Raw genomic sequence first — 17,249 nt, forward strand, 5'->3', positions numbered from 1 at the left:
GCTCAAGTGGGGTATAAATGCTGGTGTGAAGTGATTGGGCCGAATGGCCTCCTTCTGTGCCATTTATCCTACATTTAATTCAATGTGAAGAAATCTTTCCTGAAGTCATAGCTCACCTTTCCATTCCAATACATCTACCAGGGAACACCAGAAGTATGTCTTTACCCAAAAGGTGGTTAGAATGGGGAACTCTTTCCCACAAGAGGAATATCTAACCACCAGGGCAAAAGGAATGGAAGCACACATTGTTGGGGTGGAGGAAGCTCATGTTGAGCATAAACACTGGCACTGTTGGGAAAGATGGCATATCTCTGTGTTGTAACTACTTGAAAACATTTTGCAATGAAGATTCTGGATATTATGTACAATCAACAGTCTGCACACATCTACCATTAGGGGGCAAGAATGAAGATTGATCAGTTGTTTGTGGGTGTGTCTCAGAGACAGGGACCACATTAAGGACTAATTGGTATTACCATCCATTATGCCATATGTGCATCATCACAGACCACTGCATCTCACCAGAATAAATATCTATTTACTTACCTTTGCAGGACAACGTGCAATTTTGTCTTCAGTGTCTTTCAAGGCCACTGCATATTCATGGACATCATCTGACACACCCACCATCTGCAAACACAGAGAAAGTTGAGCTGAGCACAACTCATCCAACAAAACAGCAGTCACAAAATCAGCGTTTGCATGACATGAACATGCCACAAAAAAACAAAAATCACACCAAACCTAACAGGAGTTTAATTAGGAAAAATTCCATCCTCTTTTTAATTCCAACCAACTCCCCATCTGCCCATTCTGGCTGAGCCACATGGTAGACCCTTGCTCGGTCTTCACTGAGCTTCGAATATGATATCTTCATTCACCACTCCATTCCATACCATTCTCCAGAACTATAACTCTGATGGGCTCCTCCTGTACATCATTTAGGGGAAGAATCAATGGAAATGCCTCCCTGAACTTTCTACTTTGCAACTTCATTTCTTCCCTTAAAAACTTTCCATTACAAACATGTTTTGAGATATTGACAAATTCTCTGTTCTCTCTTTTTCTTTCTGCAGGCACCATCTTGGGAGATTTTGTTGCATTAAAGACACAGTAAGAAAGCAAGAATTAATGGGCCTTACATCTCACAGCTAACAATGTCAGAAATGACCAGATCATCTACTTTAGTCATCTTAAATCAGGAATAAGTATTGAGGAGTGGTTAGTCTAGATTCCATTACATCCTGAATGGAAACTGAGCCCACAATCTCCTGATTCATAGAGTCATACAGCATGGAAACAGGCCCTTCCACCCAACTCGTCCATGCCGACTGTGTTGCCCAGACAGCTAGTCCCATCTGTCACATTTGGCCCATAGCTCTCTAAACCCTTCCAATTCATGTACTTGTCTAGATGGTTGATAAATGTTGCTAATGTGCCCACCTCAACCACTATTTCTGGCAGCTCATTCCAAATACGCACCACCCTTTGTGTGAAGAAGCTGCCCCTGATTTTTTAAATCTCTCGCCTCTGACCTTAAACCTATGCCCTCATGTCTTTGGCACCTGCTCCCTGGGAAAAAGACTATGTGCTTTCAACTTGTCTATGCCCCTTGAAATCTTATATACCTTTATCAGGTCACCCCTCAATCTCCTAGGTTCCAGGGAGTAAAGTCCTAGTCTATGCAACTTCTCCTTGTAAATCAGGCCCCCAAATCCAAGCAACATTCTGGTAAATCTTTTTTGCACTCTCTCTAGTTTAATAACATCTTTCCTATAACAAGGTGACCAAAACCATACACAATACTCATGATGAGCAAATTAGAACCATAGAACAATACAGCACAATGCAGGCCCTTCGGCCCACCATGTTGTGCCGACCTTCAAACCACACCTAAGACTATCTAACCCCTTCCTCCCACATATCCTTCTATTTTAAATTCCTCCATATGCTTATCTAACAATCTCTTGAACTTAACCAACGCATCAGCCTCCACCACCACCCCAGGCAGCGCATTCCATGCACCAACCACTCTCTGGGTGAAAAAACCTCCCTTCGACATCTCCCTTGAACTTCCCACCCATTACCTAAAGCCATGCCCTCTTGTATTGAGCATTGGTGCCCTGGGAAAGAGGCGCTGGCTGTCTACTCTATCTATTCCTCTTAATATTTTGTATACCTCTATCATGTCTCCCCTCATCCTCCTTATCTCCAATGAGTAAAGCCCTAGCTCCTTTAGTCTCTCCTCATAATCCATACTCTCTAATCCAGGCAGCATCCTGGTAAATCTCCTCCGCACCCTCTCCAACGCCTCCACATCCTTCCTGAATTGGACACAGTATTCTAAATGTGGTCTAACCAGAGTTTTGTAAAGCTGCATCATTACTTCACGGCTCTTAAACTCGATCCCACCGCTTATGAAAGCTAACATTCCATAAGCTTTCTTAACTACCCTATTCACCTGTGAGGTAACTTTCAGTGATCTATGGATATGAACCCCCAGATCCCTCTGCTCCTCCACACTGCCCAGAATCCTGCCATTAACCTTGTACTCCGCCTTGGAGTATGTCCTTCCAAAGTGTACCACCCCACACTTCTCCAGATTGAACTCCATCTGCCACTTCTCAGCCCAGCTCTGCATCCTATCAATATCCCTCTGTAAGCTTCAACAGCCGTCCACACTATCCACAACACCACCCACCTTTGTGTCATCTGCAAACTTGCTAACCCACCCTTCCACCGCCTCATCTAAGACATTAATAAATATCACAAAAAGTAGAGGTACCAGAACTGATCCCTATGGGACACCACTAGTCACAGCCCTCCAATCCCAATGCACACCCTCCACCACAACCCTCTGCTTTCTACAGGCAAGCCAATTCTGAATCCACACGGCCAAGCCTCCCTGGATCCCTTGGCCTCTGACCTCCTGAAGGAGCCTACCATGTGGAACCTTGTCAAACGCCTTACTAAAATCCATGTAACCCACATCTACTGCACTACCCTCATCAATCTTCCTGGTCACCTCCTCAAAGAACTCTATCAGGCTTGTGAGGCAAGATCTTCCCTTCACAAAGCCATGCTGGCTGTCCCTAATCAGTACATGATTCTCTAAATGCTCATAGATCCTATCTCTTAGAATCCTTTCTAACAGCTTACCCACCACAGACGTAAGGCTCACTGGTCTGTAATTCCTTAGACTATCCCTACTACCTTTTTTGAATAAGGGGACAACATTCGCCACCCTCCAATCCTCCGGTACCATTCCCGTGGACAACAAGGACTCAAAGATCCTAGCCAATGGTTCAGAAATCTCCTCCCTCGCCTCACGAAGCAGCCTGAGGAATATTCCTTCAGGCCCCAGGGACTTATCTGTCCTAATATTTTCTAACAGCTCCAACACATCCTCTCTCTTGATATCTACGTACTCTAGAACATTACCCTTACCAACACTGTCCTCAGCGTCATCAAGAATCCTCTCCTTGATGAATACTGAAGAGAAGTATTCATTGAGAACCTCACCCACTTCCACAGCTTCCAGGCACATCTTCCCACCTTTGTCTTTAATCGGACCTACCTTTACTCTAGCCATCCTTCTGCTCTTCACGTACGAGAAAAAAGCCCTGGGATTCTCCTTAACCCTACTTGCTAAAGCCTTTTCATGTCCCCTTCTTGTTCTCCTCAGTCGCTTCTTAAGTTCCTTCCTTGCTACTCTATATTCTTCATGAGCCTTGCTGCTTACACCTTATGTATGCTGCCTTCTTCTTCCTAACTAGTTGTTCCACCTCCCTTGTCACCCATGGTTCCTTCACCCTGCCATTCCTCCTCTGCCTCACCGGGACAAAATTATCCCTAACATCCTGCAAGAGATCCCTGAACATCGACCACATCTCCATATTATATTTCCCTTCAAAAGTGTCATCCCAAGTTCATCCCACTCTCAAGTTCTCGCCTTATAGCCTCATAATTCACCTTTCCCCAATTAAATATCTTCCCGTCCTCTTTGCTCCTATCCCTATCCATGACAATGCCAAAGGTTATGGAGCAGAGGTCGCTGTCTCCCAACTGCTCACCCACCGATAGATCTGTCACCTGACCCGGTTCATTACCTAAAACTAGATGTAATATGGCATCCTCTCTAGTCAGCCTATCAACATACTGTGACAGGAATCCATCCTGGACACACTTAACAAACTCCGCCCCGTCTAAGCCTTTGGCACTAAGCAGGTGCCAATCAATATTTGGGAAGTTGAAGTCTCCCACGATAATAACCCTGTTATTTTCACATCTTTCCAAAATCTGCCTCCCAATCTGCTCCCCGGTATCCCTACTGCTACCGGGGTGCCTATAGAGTACTCCCAGTAGAGTAACTGCTCCTTTTTTGTTCCTAACTTCCACCCATACTGACTCTAGAGAAGATCCTTCTACATTATCCACCCTTTGTGCCGCTGTAATATTGTCCCTGACAAGTATCGCCATCGCCACCCCTCCGCCCCCTTCTCCCCCCCCTTCCTATCCCTTCTAAAACACTGAAAACCAGGAATATTCAATATCCATTCCTGCCCTGGTGTCAGCTATGTCTCTGTAATAGCCACAATATCGTAGTCCCATGTACTTATCCAAGCTCTCAGCTCATCTCCCTTATTCCTGATACTTCTTGCATTTAAGTAAATGCACTTTAGCCCATCCACCTTACTACTTTTATAGCCTGTACTCTTCTTCTCCTTCCTCAAAGCCTCTCTACCTGTCAGATCTGACTTTTCCCCATCCCATTCTTCCTTTGTCCTACCCCTCTGGTACCCATCCCCCTCGCAAACTAGTTTAAACCCTCCCGAACCACCCTAGGAAACCTGGCTGCAAGGATATTGGCCCCCCTCAGGTTCGGGTGTAACCTGTCCTCTCTATACAGGTTCCACCTTCCCCAGAAGAGATCCCAATGATCCAAAAATCTAAAACCCTCCCTTCTGCACCAACTTCTAGCCAAGCATTTATTTGCCATCTCCTCCTATTCCTACCTTCACTATCGCGTGGCACCGGCAACAATCCCGAGGTTGCTACCCTTGAGGTCCTGTTCTTCAGCTTTCTGTCTAGCTCCTTAAACTCACTTTTCAGGACCTCATCCCTCTTCCTACCTAAGTCGTTGGTACCAACATGAACCACGACTTCTGGCTGTTCTCCCTCCCGCTCAAGAATCCTGTGGACCCGAGCAGTGACATCCCGGACCCTGGCACCCGGGAGGCAACATACCATCCGGGATTCATGCTCACTACCACAGAACCTCCTATCTGTTTCCCTATCGAGTCCCCTATCACTACCGCCTTCCTCTTCTCCTCCCTTCCCTTCTGAGCAGCAGGACCGGTCCCAGTGCCAGAGACCTGGCTACTGCTGCTTGATCCCTGCAGGTCATCCCTCTCAACAGCTTCCAAAGCAGAAAACCTGTTATTGAGGGGAACAGCCTCCGGGGTCCTCTGCACTATCTGCCTGTTTGTTTTCTTTTTCCTTTTCTCTCTCCTGACAGTCACCCTTCTATCTACTTCCTGGACTCCAGAAGTACCTGCTCTAAGGAGGGGTGAATGTCTCCCGATGTACATTATCTACATAACTCTCTCCCTCCCTGATGCTTCGCAGTGTTTGAAGCTGCAACTCCAGCTCATCAATTTTGAGCCGAAGTTCCTCCAGCCTCAAAGCACTTACTGCTGATGTGGTCATCGTGGATCACAGCAACGTCCACGAGCTCCCACATCAAGCAGCTGCAGCACACCACCATGTCCTCCATCTGAACTAATTCCTTTTCTCCCCCCCCACCTAGTTTTTTCCTACTTAAAAATTTATAACAGATAACAGGTAAACCTTACCTTTACTTACCAGCTACTCACCTGCCTCGCCCCTTTAAGCCGAAGCCCCTTTAGCCAAAGCCCAAAACACTCTGCTCCCACTCACTCAGCTGCCCACTCCGACGCTGCCTGCTGGTTATGGCAGTCTTTTTAAACTGTGCACGCGCTATTGACTAACGTCACGCGCCTGCGCAGTTACCCCCCGCTATCCTTGAAACTGTTAGAAGAAAAAAAAACTTATCTCTTCGGAATTCCTCGGCTGCTTCTGTTCACTGGCCTCTCGCTCCTGATCATCTCCAAACTCCTAGAACCGGGACTCAACACCTCCCTTTCAACTGTATCCTTTACTTCTTTACCAACAAACCAGATTCAGTAAGAATAGGCAGCAACACACCTCTGCCATGATCATTCTCAACACTGGCACCCCACAAGGCTGCATCCTCATTCCCCTACTCTACTCCCTATACACTCATGACTGCGCGGCCAGATTCTGCTCGAACTCCATCTACAAGTTTGCAGATGATACCACCATAGTGGGCCGTATCTCAAATAATGATGAGTTGGAGTACAGGAATGAGATAGAGAGCCTAGTAACATAGTACCATGACGACAACCTTTCCCTCAATGTCAACAAAACAGAAGAGCTAGTCATTGACTTCAGGAAGGGGGGCAGGGGGGCAAGCCCCTGTTTACATCAATGGTGCTGAGGTCAAGAGGGTTGAGAGTTTCAAGTTCCTAGGAGTGAACATCACCAATAGCCTGTCGTGGTCCAAGCACATTGACACCACGGTCAAGAAAGCTCACCAGTGCCTCTAATTCCTCAGGAGGCTAGAGAAATTTGGCATGTCCCCTTTGACCCTCACCAATTTTTATCAATGCACCATAGAAAGCATCCTATCCAGATGCATCACAGCTTGGTATGGCAACTGCTCTGCCCATGACTGCAAGAAACTGTAGAGTTGTGGACACAGCTTAGCACATCACAGAAATCAGCCTCCCCTCCGTGGGCTCTGTCTATGCTTCTCACTGCCTCGGTAAAGCAGCCAGCATAATCAAAGATCCCACCCACCCCAGACTTTCTTTCTTCTCCCCGTTCCCATCAGGCAGAAGATACAAAAGCCTGAAAGCACGTACCATCAGGCTCAAGGACAGCTTCTATCCCACTGTTATAAGACTACTGAATGGTTCCTTAGTACGTTAAGATAGACTCTTGACCTCACAATCTATCTCGTTGCAACCTTGCACCTTACTATCTACCTACACTGCACTTCCTCTGTACTGTAACACTTTATCCTGCACTGTTATTGTGTTTACCTTACACTTCCTCGATGCACTGTGTAATGAATTGATCTGCACGGTATGGACAGTATGCAAGACAAGTTTTTCACTGTACCTCAGTACACATGGCAATAATAAACCAATTTACCAATTTACCCCCAAGTGCGGTCTCACCAATGTCTTATATAACTGCATCACAACTTCCCAACTCCTATACTCACTGCCCTGATTGACGAAGGCCAGTGTGCCAAAAAGCCTTCTTCACTACCCTATCTACCTGTGACGCCACTCTCGGTGCACTTTGAATTTGCACTCCTAGGTCCTTCTGCTCCATAGCACTCCCCAGGGCCCTACCATTCACTGTACAAATCCTACCCTGGTTTGATCTCCCAAGATGCAATACTTCACACTTATTTGGATTGAATGTAATTTGCCAATCCTCAGCCCACATACAGTACCTAACTTATCCAAGATCCCCCTGTAATTTTTCATAAACTTCCACACACCAGCTATTTTAGTATCATCCACAAACTTACTAACCATGCCTTGCACATTCACATCCAAGTCATTTATATAAATTACAAACAACAAAGGTCCTAGCACCGACCTCTATGGCATATCACTAGACACAGGCCTCCAGTCTGAGAAACAACCCTCAACCCTCACCCTCTGCTTCCTACCACTGAGACAATTATGAATCCAATCTGCTATCTCCCCCTGGATCCCATATGATCTAAGCTTCCAGACTAGCCTGTCATGAGGGACCTCGTCAAAGGCCTTGCTAAAGTCCATATAGGCAACATCGCTCATCTACCCTCTTGGTTCCCTCCTTGAAGAACTCCAAGAGATTTGTCAGACACAACTTCCCACACACAAAGCCATGCTGACTGTCCTGAGTCAGCCCCTGTCTCTCCAAATGATGGTAGATCCTGTCCCTCAGAATCCCCTCCAGCAATTTACCCAACACCAATGTCAGACTTATTGGCTTATAGTTCTCTGGCTTGTTTTTGCTATCTTTTTAAACAATGATACCACTAGTTTGTGAGGGGGAAGGGAACCGGAGGAGTAGGTCAGAGGAAGAAGGGAATGGGGAAAAGTTAGATCAAACAGGCAGAGAGGCTTTGGGGAAGGAGAAGCAGAATACAGGCTGTAAAAGTAGTAAGATAGATGGACTGAAGTGTGTTTACTTAAATGCAAGAAGTGTCAGGAATAAGGGGGATGAACTGAGGGCTTGGATAAGTATGGGGGACTATGATATCGTGGCTATTACTGAGACGTGGCTGACGTCAGGAGAGGAGTGGATATTGAATATTCCTGGTTTTCGGTGTTTTAAGAGGGATAGGGAAGGGGGGAGAAGAGGGGGAGGGGTGGCGATACTGGTCAGGGACACTGTTACGGCTGTGGAAAAGATGGATGTTGTAGAAGGATCATCTCTAGAGTCCGTATGGGTGGAGTTAAGGAACAAGAAAGGAGCAGTTACTCTACTAGGAGTATTCTATAGGCCCCCCGGTAGCAGTAGAGATATAGAGGAGCAGATTGGCAGGCAGTGTTTGGAGAGAAGCAGAAATAACAGGGTTATTATAATGGGAGACTTCAACTTCCCAAATATAGACTGGAACCTGCTTAGTGCCAAAGGTTTAGATGGGACAGAATTTGTTAAGTGTGTCCAGGAGGGATTCCTGACGCAGTATGTTGACAGGCCGACTAGAGGGAATGCCATGTTAGATCTAGTTTTAGGAAATGAACCGGGACAGGTGAAGGATCTATTGGTGGGTGAGCATTTGGGGGACAGTGACCATTGCTCCATAACCTTTAAAATTGTCATGGACAGGGACAGGTGCAGAGAGGACAAGAAGATATTTAATTGGGGAAGGGCGAACTATGAGGCTATAAGGAGAGAACTTGGGAGTGTAAATTGGGATGTCCTTTTTGAAGGAAAATGTACCATGGGGATGTGGTCGATATTCAGGGATCTTATGCAGGATGTTAGAGATAAATATGTCCCGGTGAGGCAGAGAAGGAATGGCAGGGTGAAGGAACCGTGGGTGACGAGAGAGGTGGAACGACTTGTTAGGGAGAAGAAGGTAACATACGTGAGGTATAAGCAGCAAGGTTCAGACAGGGCCCGTGAGGAATATAGGGTAGCGAGGAAGGAACTTAAGAAAGGGCTGAGGAGAGCTAGAAGGGGACATGAAAAGGCTTTGGCTAGTAGGGTTAAGGAAAATCCCAAGGCCTTTTTCAAGTACGTGAAGGGTAGGAGGATGGCTAGGGTGAAGGTAGGTCCGATTAAGGACAAAGGTGGGAGAATTTGCCTGGAGGCGGCAGAAGTGGGAGAAGTTCTCAATGAGTACTTCTCTTCGGTATTCACCAGGGAGAGGGGTCTTGATGATGCGGAAGGGAGTGCTGGTAGGGGTAATGTTCTCAAGGTTGTTGATATCAAGAGAGAGGATGTGTTGAAGTTGTTAAATAATATTAAGACAGATAAATCTCCGGGGCCTGATGGGATTTTCCCCAGGCTACTTCGAGAGGCTAGGGAGGAGATTGCTGAACCGCTGGTAAAGATCTTTGAGTCCTCGTTGTCCACGGGGGTGGTGCCAGAGGATTGGAGGGTTGCGAATGTGGTCCCCTTGTTCAAAAAAGGTAATAGGGATAGGCCAGGGAATTATAGACCGGTGATTCTCACGTCTGTGGTGGGTAAGCTGTTAGAAAGGATTCTAAGGGATAGGATTTATTAACACCTTGAGAATCATGGACTGATTAGGGACAGCCAGCATGGCTTTGTGAAGGGAAGATCTTGCCTCACAAGCCTGATAGAGTTCTTTGAGGAGGTGACCAGGAAGATTGATGAGGGCAGTGTGGTGGATGTGGTTTACATGGATTTTAGTAAGGCGTTTGATAAGGTTCCTCATGGTAGGCTTCTTCAGAAGGTCAGAGGCCGAGGGATCCAAGGAAGCTTGGCTGTGTGGATTAGGAATTGGCTTGCATGTAGAAAGCAGAGGGTTGTGGTGGAGGGAGTGCCCTCGGATTGGAAGGCAGTGACTAGTGGTGTCCCGCAGAGATCGGTTCTGGGACCTCTACTTTTTGTGATATTTATAGATGACTTAGATGAGGGGGTGGAGGGCTGGGTTCGTAAGTTTGCGGACGACACTAAGATAGGCGGTGTTGTGGATAGTGTGGAGGGCTGTCGGAGCTTACAGAGGGATATTGATAGGATGCAGAGCTGGGCTGACAAGTGGCAGACGGAGTTCAATCCGGAGAAGTGTGAGGTGGTACACTTTGGAAGGACAAACTCCAGGGCAGAGTACAGGGTAAACGGCAAGGTACTTGGCAGTGTGGAGGAGCAGAGGGATCTGGGGGTTCATATTCACAGTTCGTTGAAAGTTGCCTCACAGGTGGAAAGAGCAGTTAAGAAGGCCAATGGGATGTTGGCTTTCATAAGTCGCGGGATTGAGTTTAAGAGCCGCGAGGTTATGATGCAGCTTTACAAAACTCTAGTTAGGCCACATTTAGAGTACTGTGTTCAGTTCTGGTCGCCTCATTATAGGAAGGATGTGGAGGCGTTGGAGAGGGTGCAGAGGAGATTTACCAGGATGCTGCCTGAATTGGAGAGTATTGAATATGAGGAGAGGCTTAAGGTGCTAGGGCTTTATTCACTGGAAAGGAGAAGGATGAGAGGAGACATGATAGAGGTATATAAAATATTGAGAGGAATAGATAGAGTAGACAGTCAGCGCCTCCTTCCCAGGGCACCAATGCTCAAGACGAGAGGGCATGGCTTTAAGGTTATGGGTGGGAGGTTCAGGGGAGATGTCAGAGGGAGGTTTTTCACCCAAAGAGTGGTTGGTGCATGGAATGCACTGCCTGGGGTGGTGGTGGAGGCAGATACATTGAACAGGTTCAAGAGCTTGTTGGATAGGCATATGGAGGAACGTGAGATAGAGGGATATGCGGGAGGAAGGGGTTAGGTAGTGTGAGGGTGGTCTGATGGACAGCATGACACGGTGGGCCGAAGGGCCTGTTTTGTGCTGTATGGTTCTATGGTTCTATGGTTCTATTAGCCACTCTCCTGTCCTCCAGAACCTCACCTGTGGCCAGAGATGAAGCAATAATCTCTGCAAGGGCCTCCACAATTTCTTCTCTAGCTTCCTACAGGCTCTGAGAATGCACCAGGTCAGGACCTGGGGATTTATCCAACAATGCACTTTAAGGCCTCCAATACCTCCTCCCTGCTAATTCATATGTGGGCCAAGACAACACCACTCATTTCCCCTGTTTCCTTAACTTCCATTGTTTTCTCCACAGTAAAAACTGAAGAGAAATATTCATTAAAAATATCACCCCTTCCCTTTGGTCCTACACACAGATGGCCATGCTGATCTCTAAGGGGACCTATTCTCTCCCTAGACACCCTTTTACTCTTAATATAGCTATAGAATATCTTGGGATTTTGCTTCACCTTGCCTGCCGGATCCTTCTCATATCCTCTTTTTACCCTCCTAACTTCTATCTTAAGTGCACTCTTATACTTCTTGTAGTCATCAAGAGATTCACTAGTTCCCAATTGTTTATGTGCAGTGTATGCCTCTGTCTTTTTCTTAACCTCAAGCCTCAATATCTCTCATCAACCAGGATTCCCTAAACATTGAGCATAATTAAACAGAGCTCAATTTCACATTGTGTCCTATGGCCAACTCACAACTACCACAAGTGTGCAGTCTCTGTAGTGTATGTAGCACCTGTGCACAAACTGTACTCTTATCACACATATCCCACAGCCCTACTGCTCACATCCCTCCCCACCCAACTCAGGTCCCCTACTTCTATTCCATCCTGCTACCTTGAAAGATTTCTATCAATGGTCTTGTGGTCTCTCTGATCTTCCATCCCTCTAAAATTGTACCATTTGATTAACATTGCCTTTCCCCACCTTTAGGGGTTTGTTATTGTCAGTAAAATTATTTCCTGTTTTTCTAACTTTCACTTCATCTGCAAACTTTGAAATTAAGTCCCATTTATCAAGTCCAGGCCTTTCAAACAGCTGTGGTCCCAAAACTGACCCCTGCGATTCACTAACACACAATTCCAACACATCTGAAAAATGCATCATTTCTGCTTGCTTCCCTTTTCTTCGTCAATTATCTATCCAGAAACCCAGTGCCCCTTTCAAACAATGGAGTTAATTTTACTAATGAGTTTCTTTTGTGGAAATGCTCTTCAAACTTTATAACCAATCAACCACTGTGTTACCATCATCAATTTCCCCAGCAGAATGCATTCCAAGCCACTTGTCCAGAAGCCATCTGAGAGACAGGCCCTTCAGCCCACCATGTCTGTGCTGACCACGACATAATCCAACTAATCAGTTAATTAACAATAACAGAATAAAAAATCTCTAAAAGAACAGTAGTATGTGAATTACATATTTAGTTTGGGAATAATGTCCTCAAGTTAATTTTGAGGGTATAAGAGGCAAATAGGCTACGAATGGAAAATTAGATAAATGGATGTGCTAAATGGTTGGAAATATTCAAAGAAATATTCTATAATTTCCGATATATATTCATAGGTCCCTTAGAAGCTGGGAGAGGAGAAATAACAACAAATAAGATGTTAAACAAATATTTTGTCCAACTTTACTACAATAAACTTGAGAGGACCTGTGTTAGGGGAATGGGTTGACCAACATCCTAGCTGGGAGGTTTGCCTGTGCTGTTGGGTAAGGTTTAAACTGAGCTGGCAGGGAAAGGGGGCTGAGAGCAGTTGTTCAGATGGGGAGGTACAAGCATCAAGAGGAGTACAAGTTAGTAAGTCCAGAAGCAGAACAAGTGACTAAGTGAACACCAAGGGAATTCAAGCTCAAATGTATCTATTTTAATGCAAAAAGTATAACTAGTAAAATAGATGAATTCAAAGCTTTAATTAACACGGAGATCTATGACATCGTTGCCATCACTGAGACATGGTTGAAGGACAGGCAGAACTGACAACTCAATATCCCAGGGTATAGAATTTTGAGGCAAGGCAGAGGGAGGGGTGGGTGGGGGAGGAAAAAGGGAGAAGGTATTGCACTAACAGTTAGTCAAAGATTGCAGTATTGAGGGAGGATATCCTAGACGTCTCCTCAAACGAGCTACGTGGGTATAGATTAGAAACAAAATGTCTGTCGTCATTTTGCTGGGGGTGTATTACGAATCTCCCAACAATCATCAGGAGATAGAGGAACAGTTATGCAGGCAAGTAGCGGAAAGATATGATAAAAATAGGGTTATATTACTGGGGGATATCAATTTCCCAAATCTTAAATGGGATTGCCTTAGTATTAAAAGCTCAAAGGGGGCAGAATCTTTGAGGTGTGTCGAGGAGATGAGATGTAGTATGTAGATAGACTAACAAGGGAAGGAGCATTACTGGACCTTGTCTTGGGGAATGTAGCTGGTCAAGTGGAGAGAGTGTCGGTAGGGGAACATTTTGGAGATAGTGACCATAACTCAGTATATTTTAAAGTGGTTGTGGAAAAGGATAGGGGTGGAGCTGCAATTAAGGTCTTAAATTAGGGGAAAGCCTAATTTCATTAATATAAGGGAGGACCTGGAAAAGGTAGATTGGGAGCATCTACTTGTAGGTAAGTCTACATCTGCACAGTGGGAAGAATTCAAAGGAGACATAGAAGAGTTCAAGGCTGACATGTTCCTGTGAGGGCAAAATCCAGGAGTAACAAGTATAGGGAAACCTGGATGTCAAGGGATATCAAAAGTTGCATAAAGAGAAAAAAGGAAGCATATGACAGGAATAGGGAACTAATGAGGGGGGAGGCTTGTCAAGAGTATAAAAAGTGTATGGAAGTGGCTGAAAATGAAATTGGGATCACAAGAAATCACTGGCAGATGGGATTAAGATAAATCTGGAAGTGTTCTATAAGTGTATTGAGGTCAAAAGAATAACCAGGGAAAAAGTAGGACCAACTGGGGACAACAGGAGCAATCTGTACATGGAATCAGAAGGTATAGGTGAGGTTCTAAATGAATACTTTTCATTGACATTCACAAAATACAGAAGTAGGAAGATTATGCTCCAACTTTACAAAATCTTGGTTGGACCTCAGCATGCAGTTCTGGTCACCAAGGTAAAGGAAGATTGTGATAGTGTTGGAGAGAGTGCAGAGGAGATTCACCAGGATGGAGCATTTCAGTTATGAGGAGAGACTAGAGAAGCTAGGTCTTTTTTCCCCTGGAGTAGTGAGGGGACATGATTGAGGTATAATAATTATGAAGGGTATAGATAGGGCAGATTGAAGTGAACTGTTCCCCATACCAGAGGCCGATAAAACTGGAGGACATAGGTTTAGAGTATGGGGGAAGAGATTCAGAGGGGATCTGAGAGGGACCTTCTTCACCCAGAGACTGGAGAGTACCTGGCCTGAGAGAGTGGTTGAAGCTGGGTTGCTGACAGCTTTTAAATAAGTGTCAAGATGAGCACTTGAATCACTTTGGTATAGAAGGCTAAGGACCAAGTGCTGGGTGACAGGGCTAATATGGAAGGATGTCCACTGTTGGGCAATTTGATCTGAATGGTCGGTTTCCATGACATACAATTCTATGAAAACAAGCAACTTTCTACAAATTGTGGGAAACCAAGGTTCATAGGAGGGTGAATCTTAAGCCAAATATTAATACTAAAGAAAAAGTGCTGGAAAAACAACTGCACGCAATAGACAAAACTAAACAATCCCACAACCAAGTCCTGCTGTCCTGCCACATCAAGCTATGCATGGTGGATAGCTAAACATTCCATCGTAGAAGAAACCAGCAATATCCCTATCTATAATAATGGAGTACAACACATAACAAAGGAGGGAGAGAGAAAATATACAGCTTTCGGATGAATTAGCCTTTCATCATTTGCTGGGAAAACGCTGGAATCCATTATACGAGCATCAGGAATCCAATGGCTTGATTAGGGAAAGCCAGCATGGCTTTGTGTGGGGCAAGTTGTGTCTTACTAACCTGGCTGAGTTTTTTGATAAAGTGACGAGAGAGATTGATAAAGGTAGAGCTGTGGATGTCATCTATATGGACTTTAGTAAGGCATTTGACAAGGTCCTACATCATTGGTTAATCAAGCAAGTACGGATGCCTGGGGTCAGTGGAAAATTGGCTGTGTGGATCCAGAACTGGATTGCCCGTAGAAGACAGAGGGTGGTGGTTGAAGAGGCCTGTGAGTAGTGGTGTTCCGCAGGGATCTGTGCTGAGACCTCTGCTGTTTGTGATGTACTTAAATGACCTGGATGAGTATGTTGATGGGTGGGTTAGTAAGTTTGCAGATGATATCAAGATTGGTGGAGTTGTGAGCAATGTAGAAGACTGGCGATGGATACAGTGTGATATAGATCAGTTGCAGATGTGGGCAGAGAAATGGCAGATGGAGTTCATCCCAGATAAATGTGAGGTGTTGCACCTTGGTGGGACTCATGTCAAGAGGTAGTACACTCTAAAGGGCAAGACTCTTAACAGTGTTGAAGAGCAGAAACACCTTGGGGTGCAAATCCATGGCTCACTGAAAGTGGCTACACAGGTAGATAGGGTGGTAAAAAAGGCTTATGGAATGCTTGCTTTCATTAATCGAGGTATTGAGTACAGGAGTCAAGAAGTTATGATGCATCTCTATAGCGCTCTAGTTAGGCCGCATTTAGAGTATTGCATGCAATTCTGATCACCTCACTACAGGAAGGATGTGAAGGCTTTAGAGAGGGTGCAGAGAAGGTTTACTAGGATGCTGCCTGGATTAGAGGGCATGTGCAATCAGGAAATGCTGTACAAACTTGGGCTCTTTTCTCTGGAGCAGCAGAGGATGAGGGGTCATCTGTTGGAAGAGGGGCATAGATAGGGTGGACAAGCAATATCTTTTTCCCATTACTGTGCGATCCAATACCAGAGGGCATGCATTTAAGGTGAGAGGGGGCAGGATCAGAACAGACGTCAGGAGCACATTTTTTACTTAGAGAGTGGTAGATGCCTAGAATGCATTGCCTGATAGGGTGGTGGAGGCAAATTCATTGGGGGCTTTTAAGAGAGGCTTGGATGGGCACATGAATGAGAGGAAACTGAAGGATATGAGATTTCTGCAGGTAGAAGGGATTAGCTATATTGGCACAACATTGTGGGCTGAAGGGCCTGTTCTGTGCTGTACTGTTCTATGTTATGTTCTATTTATTATTACCATGTATACTTCATGCGAGCAGGGAATTTCGTTGCACCCTGGTGTAAATGACAATAAACTAAACTAATCTGAATCTTATTAAGAAAGTGATAATAGGGTAGTCTGGCTTATCACTTTACGTTTTTCTGAGTCAACATGGAGATGGAGCATAATGTGGTCAGTAAAAGGGAACTTGTGAGGGTGCCTCTAGCAAGGTAGATAAGGAGAAACAAGTAGATGTGGTATATTCAGAGCATAAGAGATTGTTACACAATCTGAGTGCTCAAAGGTTTGGATAGGCTATATTAGCTTGGCTGGAGGATTAGCTAATCGCTTTGATATAGAAGGCTAAGGACCAAATGCTGTGAAACGGGGTTAATACGGAAAAGAGTAGGAATCAATGGGTCATTTCTGGTATGCTGATAACAGGATAAGCACTTGACCTCAACTACTTACAATTTAAATTGATGTTTTAGTTGTTTAGCGCACACTTTAAAGGTTAACATACCACTTATAGGTACAGTAGGACAGTAGATTAAATGATGGTGATCAAAAAGTAAACTGTAAGGAAGATGCAAAGGGATAGAGGCAGGTTAAATTAATTGACAGGACAATGGCAGTCAGAGTGTAAAGTAGCAAATATGAAGCTATTTACTGGAAGAAGAACAGAAAAACATAATTGGATTATAGCTATTACCTGTTGATGTTTAAAGAGATCTGGCTCTCTTCGATAATAAATCACAGAAAGTTTGTATGTAGACACAGCAAGAAATTAGGGAGGCAAGCAGCACATTGGCCTTAACTATCAGGGGATTGCAGGATGTGGAAGTTTTACTCCATTTGAAAATAGTTATGAGACTGCACATGGAGTATTGTGCAGTTTTGATCTCCCTAACTCAGGAATTATATTACTTACCTTGAAGGCAGCATAACAAAGGTATC

At 45.0% G+C, this 17,249-nt stretch overlaps 1 protein-coding gene across 2 annotated transcripts in view; it reads right to left on the reverse strand.

Moving 5' to 3' along the window:
• LOC127571811 (E3 ubiquitin-protein ligase RNF123) overlaps positions 1-17,249 on the reverse strand; it is a 331,679-nt gene that overhangs the window by 173,631 nt on the left and 140,799 nt on the right. For both annotated transcript variants that reach the window (XM_052018522.1, XM_052018523.1), the window contains exon 25: positions 547-630. In XM_052018522.1, coding sequence (XP_051874482.1) covers positions 547-630 — 84 coding nt within the window. The remainder of the gene's footprint in view (positions 1-546; positions 631-17,249) is intronic.

This window comes from Pristis pectinata, chromosome 6 (assembly GCF_009764475.1).
Source record: "Pristis pectinata isolate sPriPec2 chromosome 6, sPriPec2.1.pri, whole genome shotgun sequence".
NCBI classification, from domain to species: Eukaryota; Metazoa; Chordata; class Chondrichthyes; order Rhinopristiformes; family Pristidae; genus Pristis; species Pristis pectinata.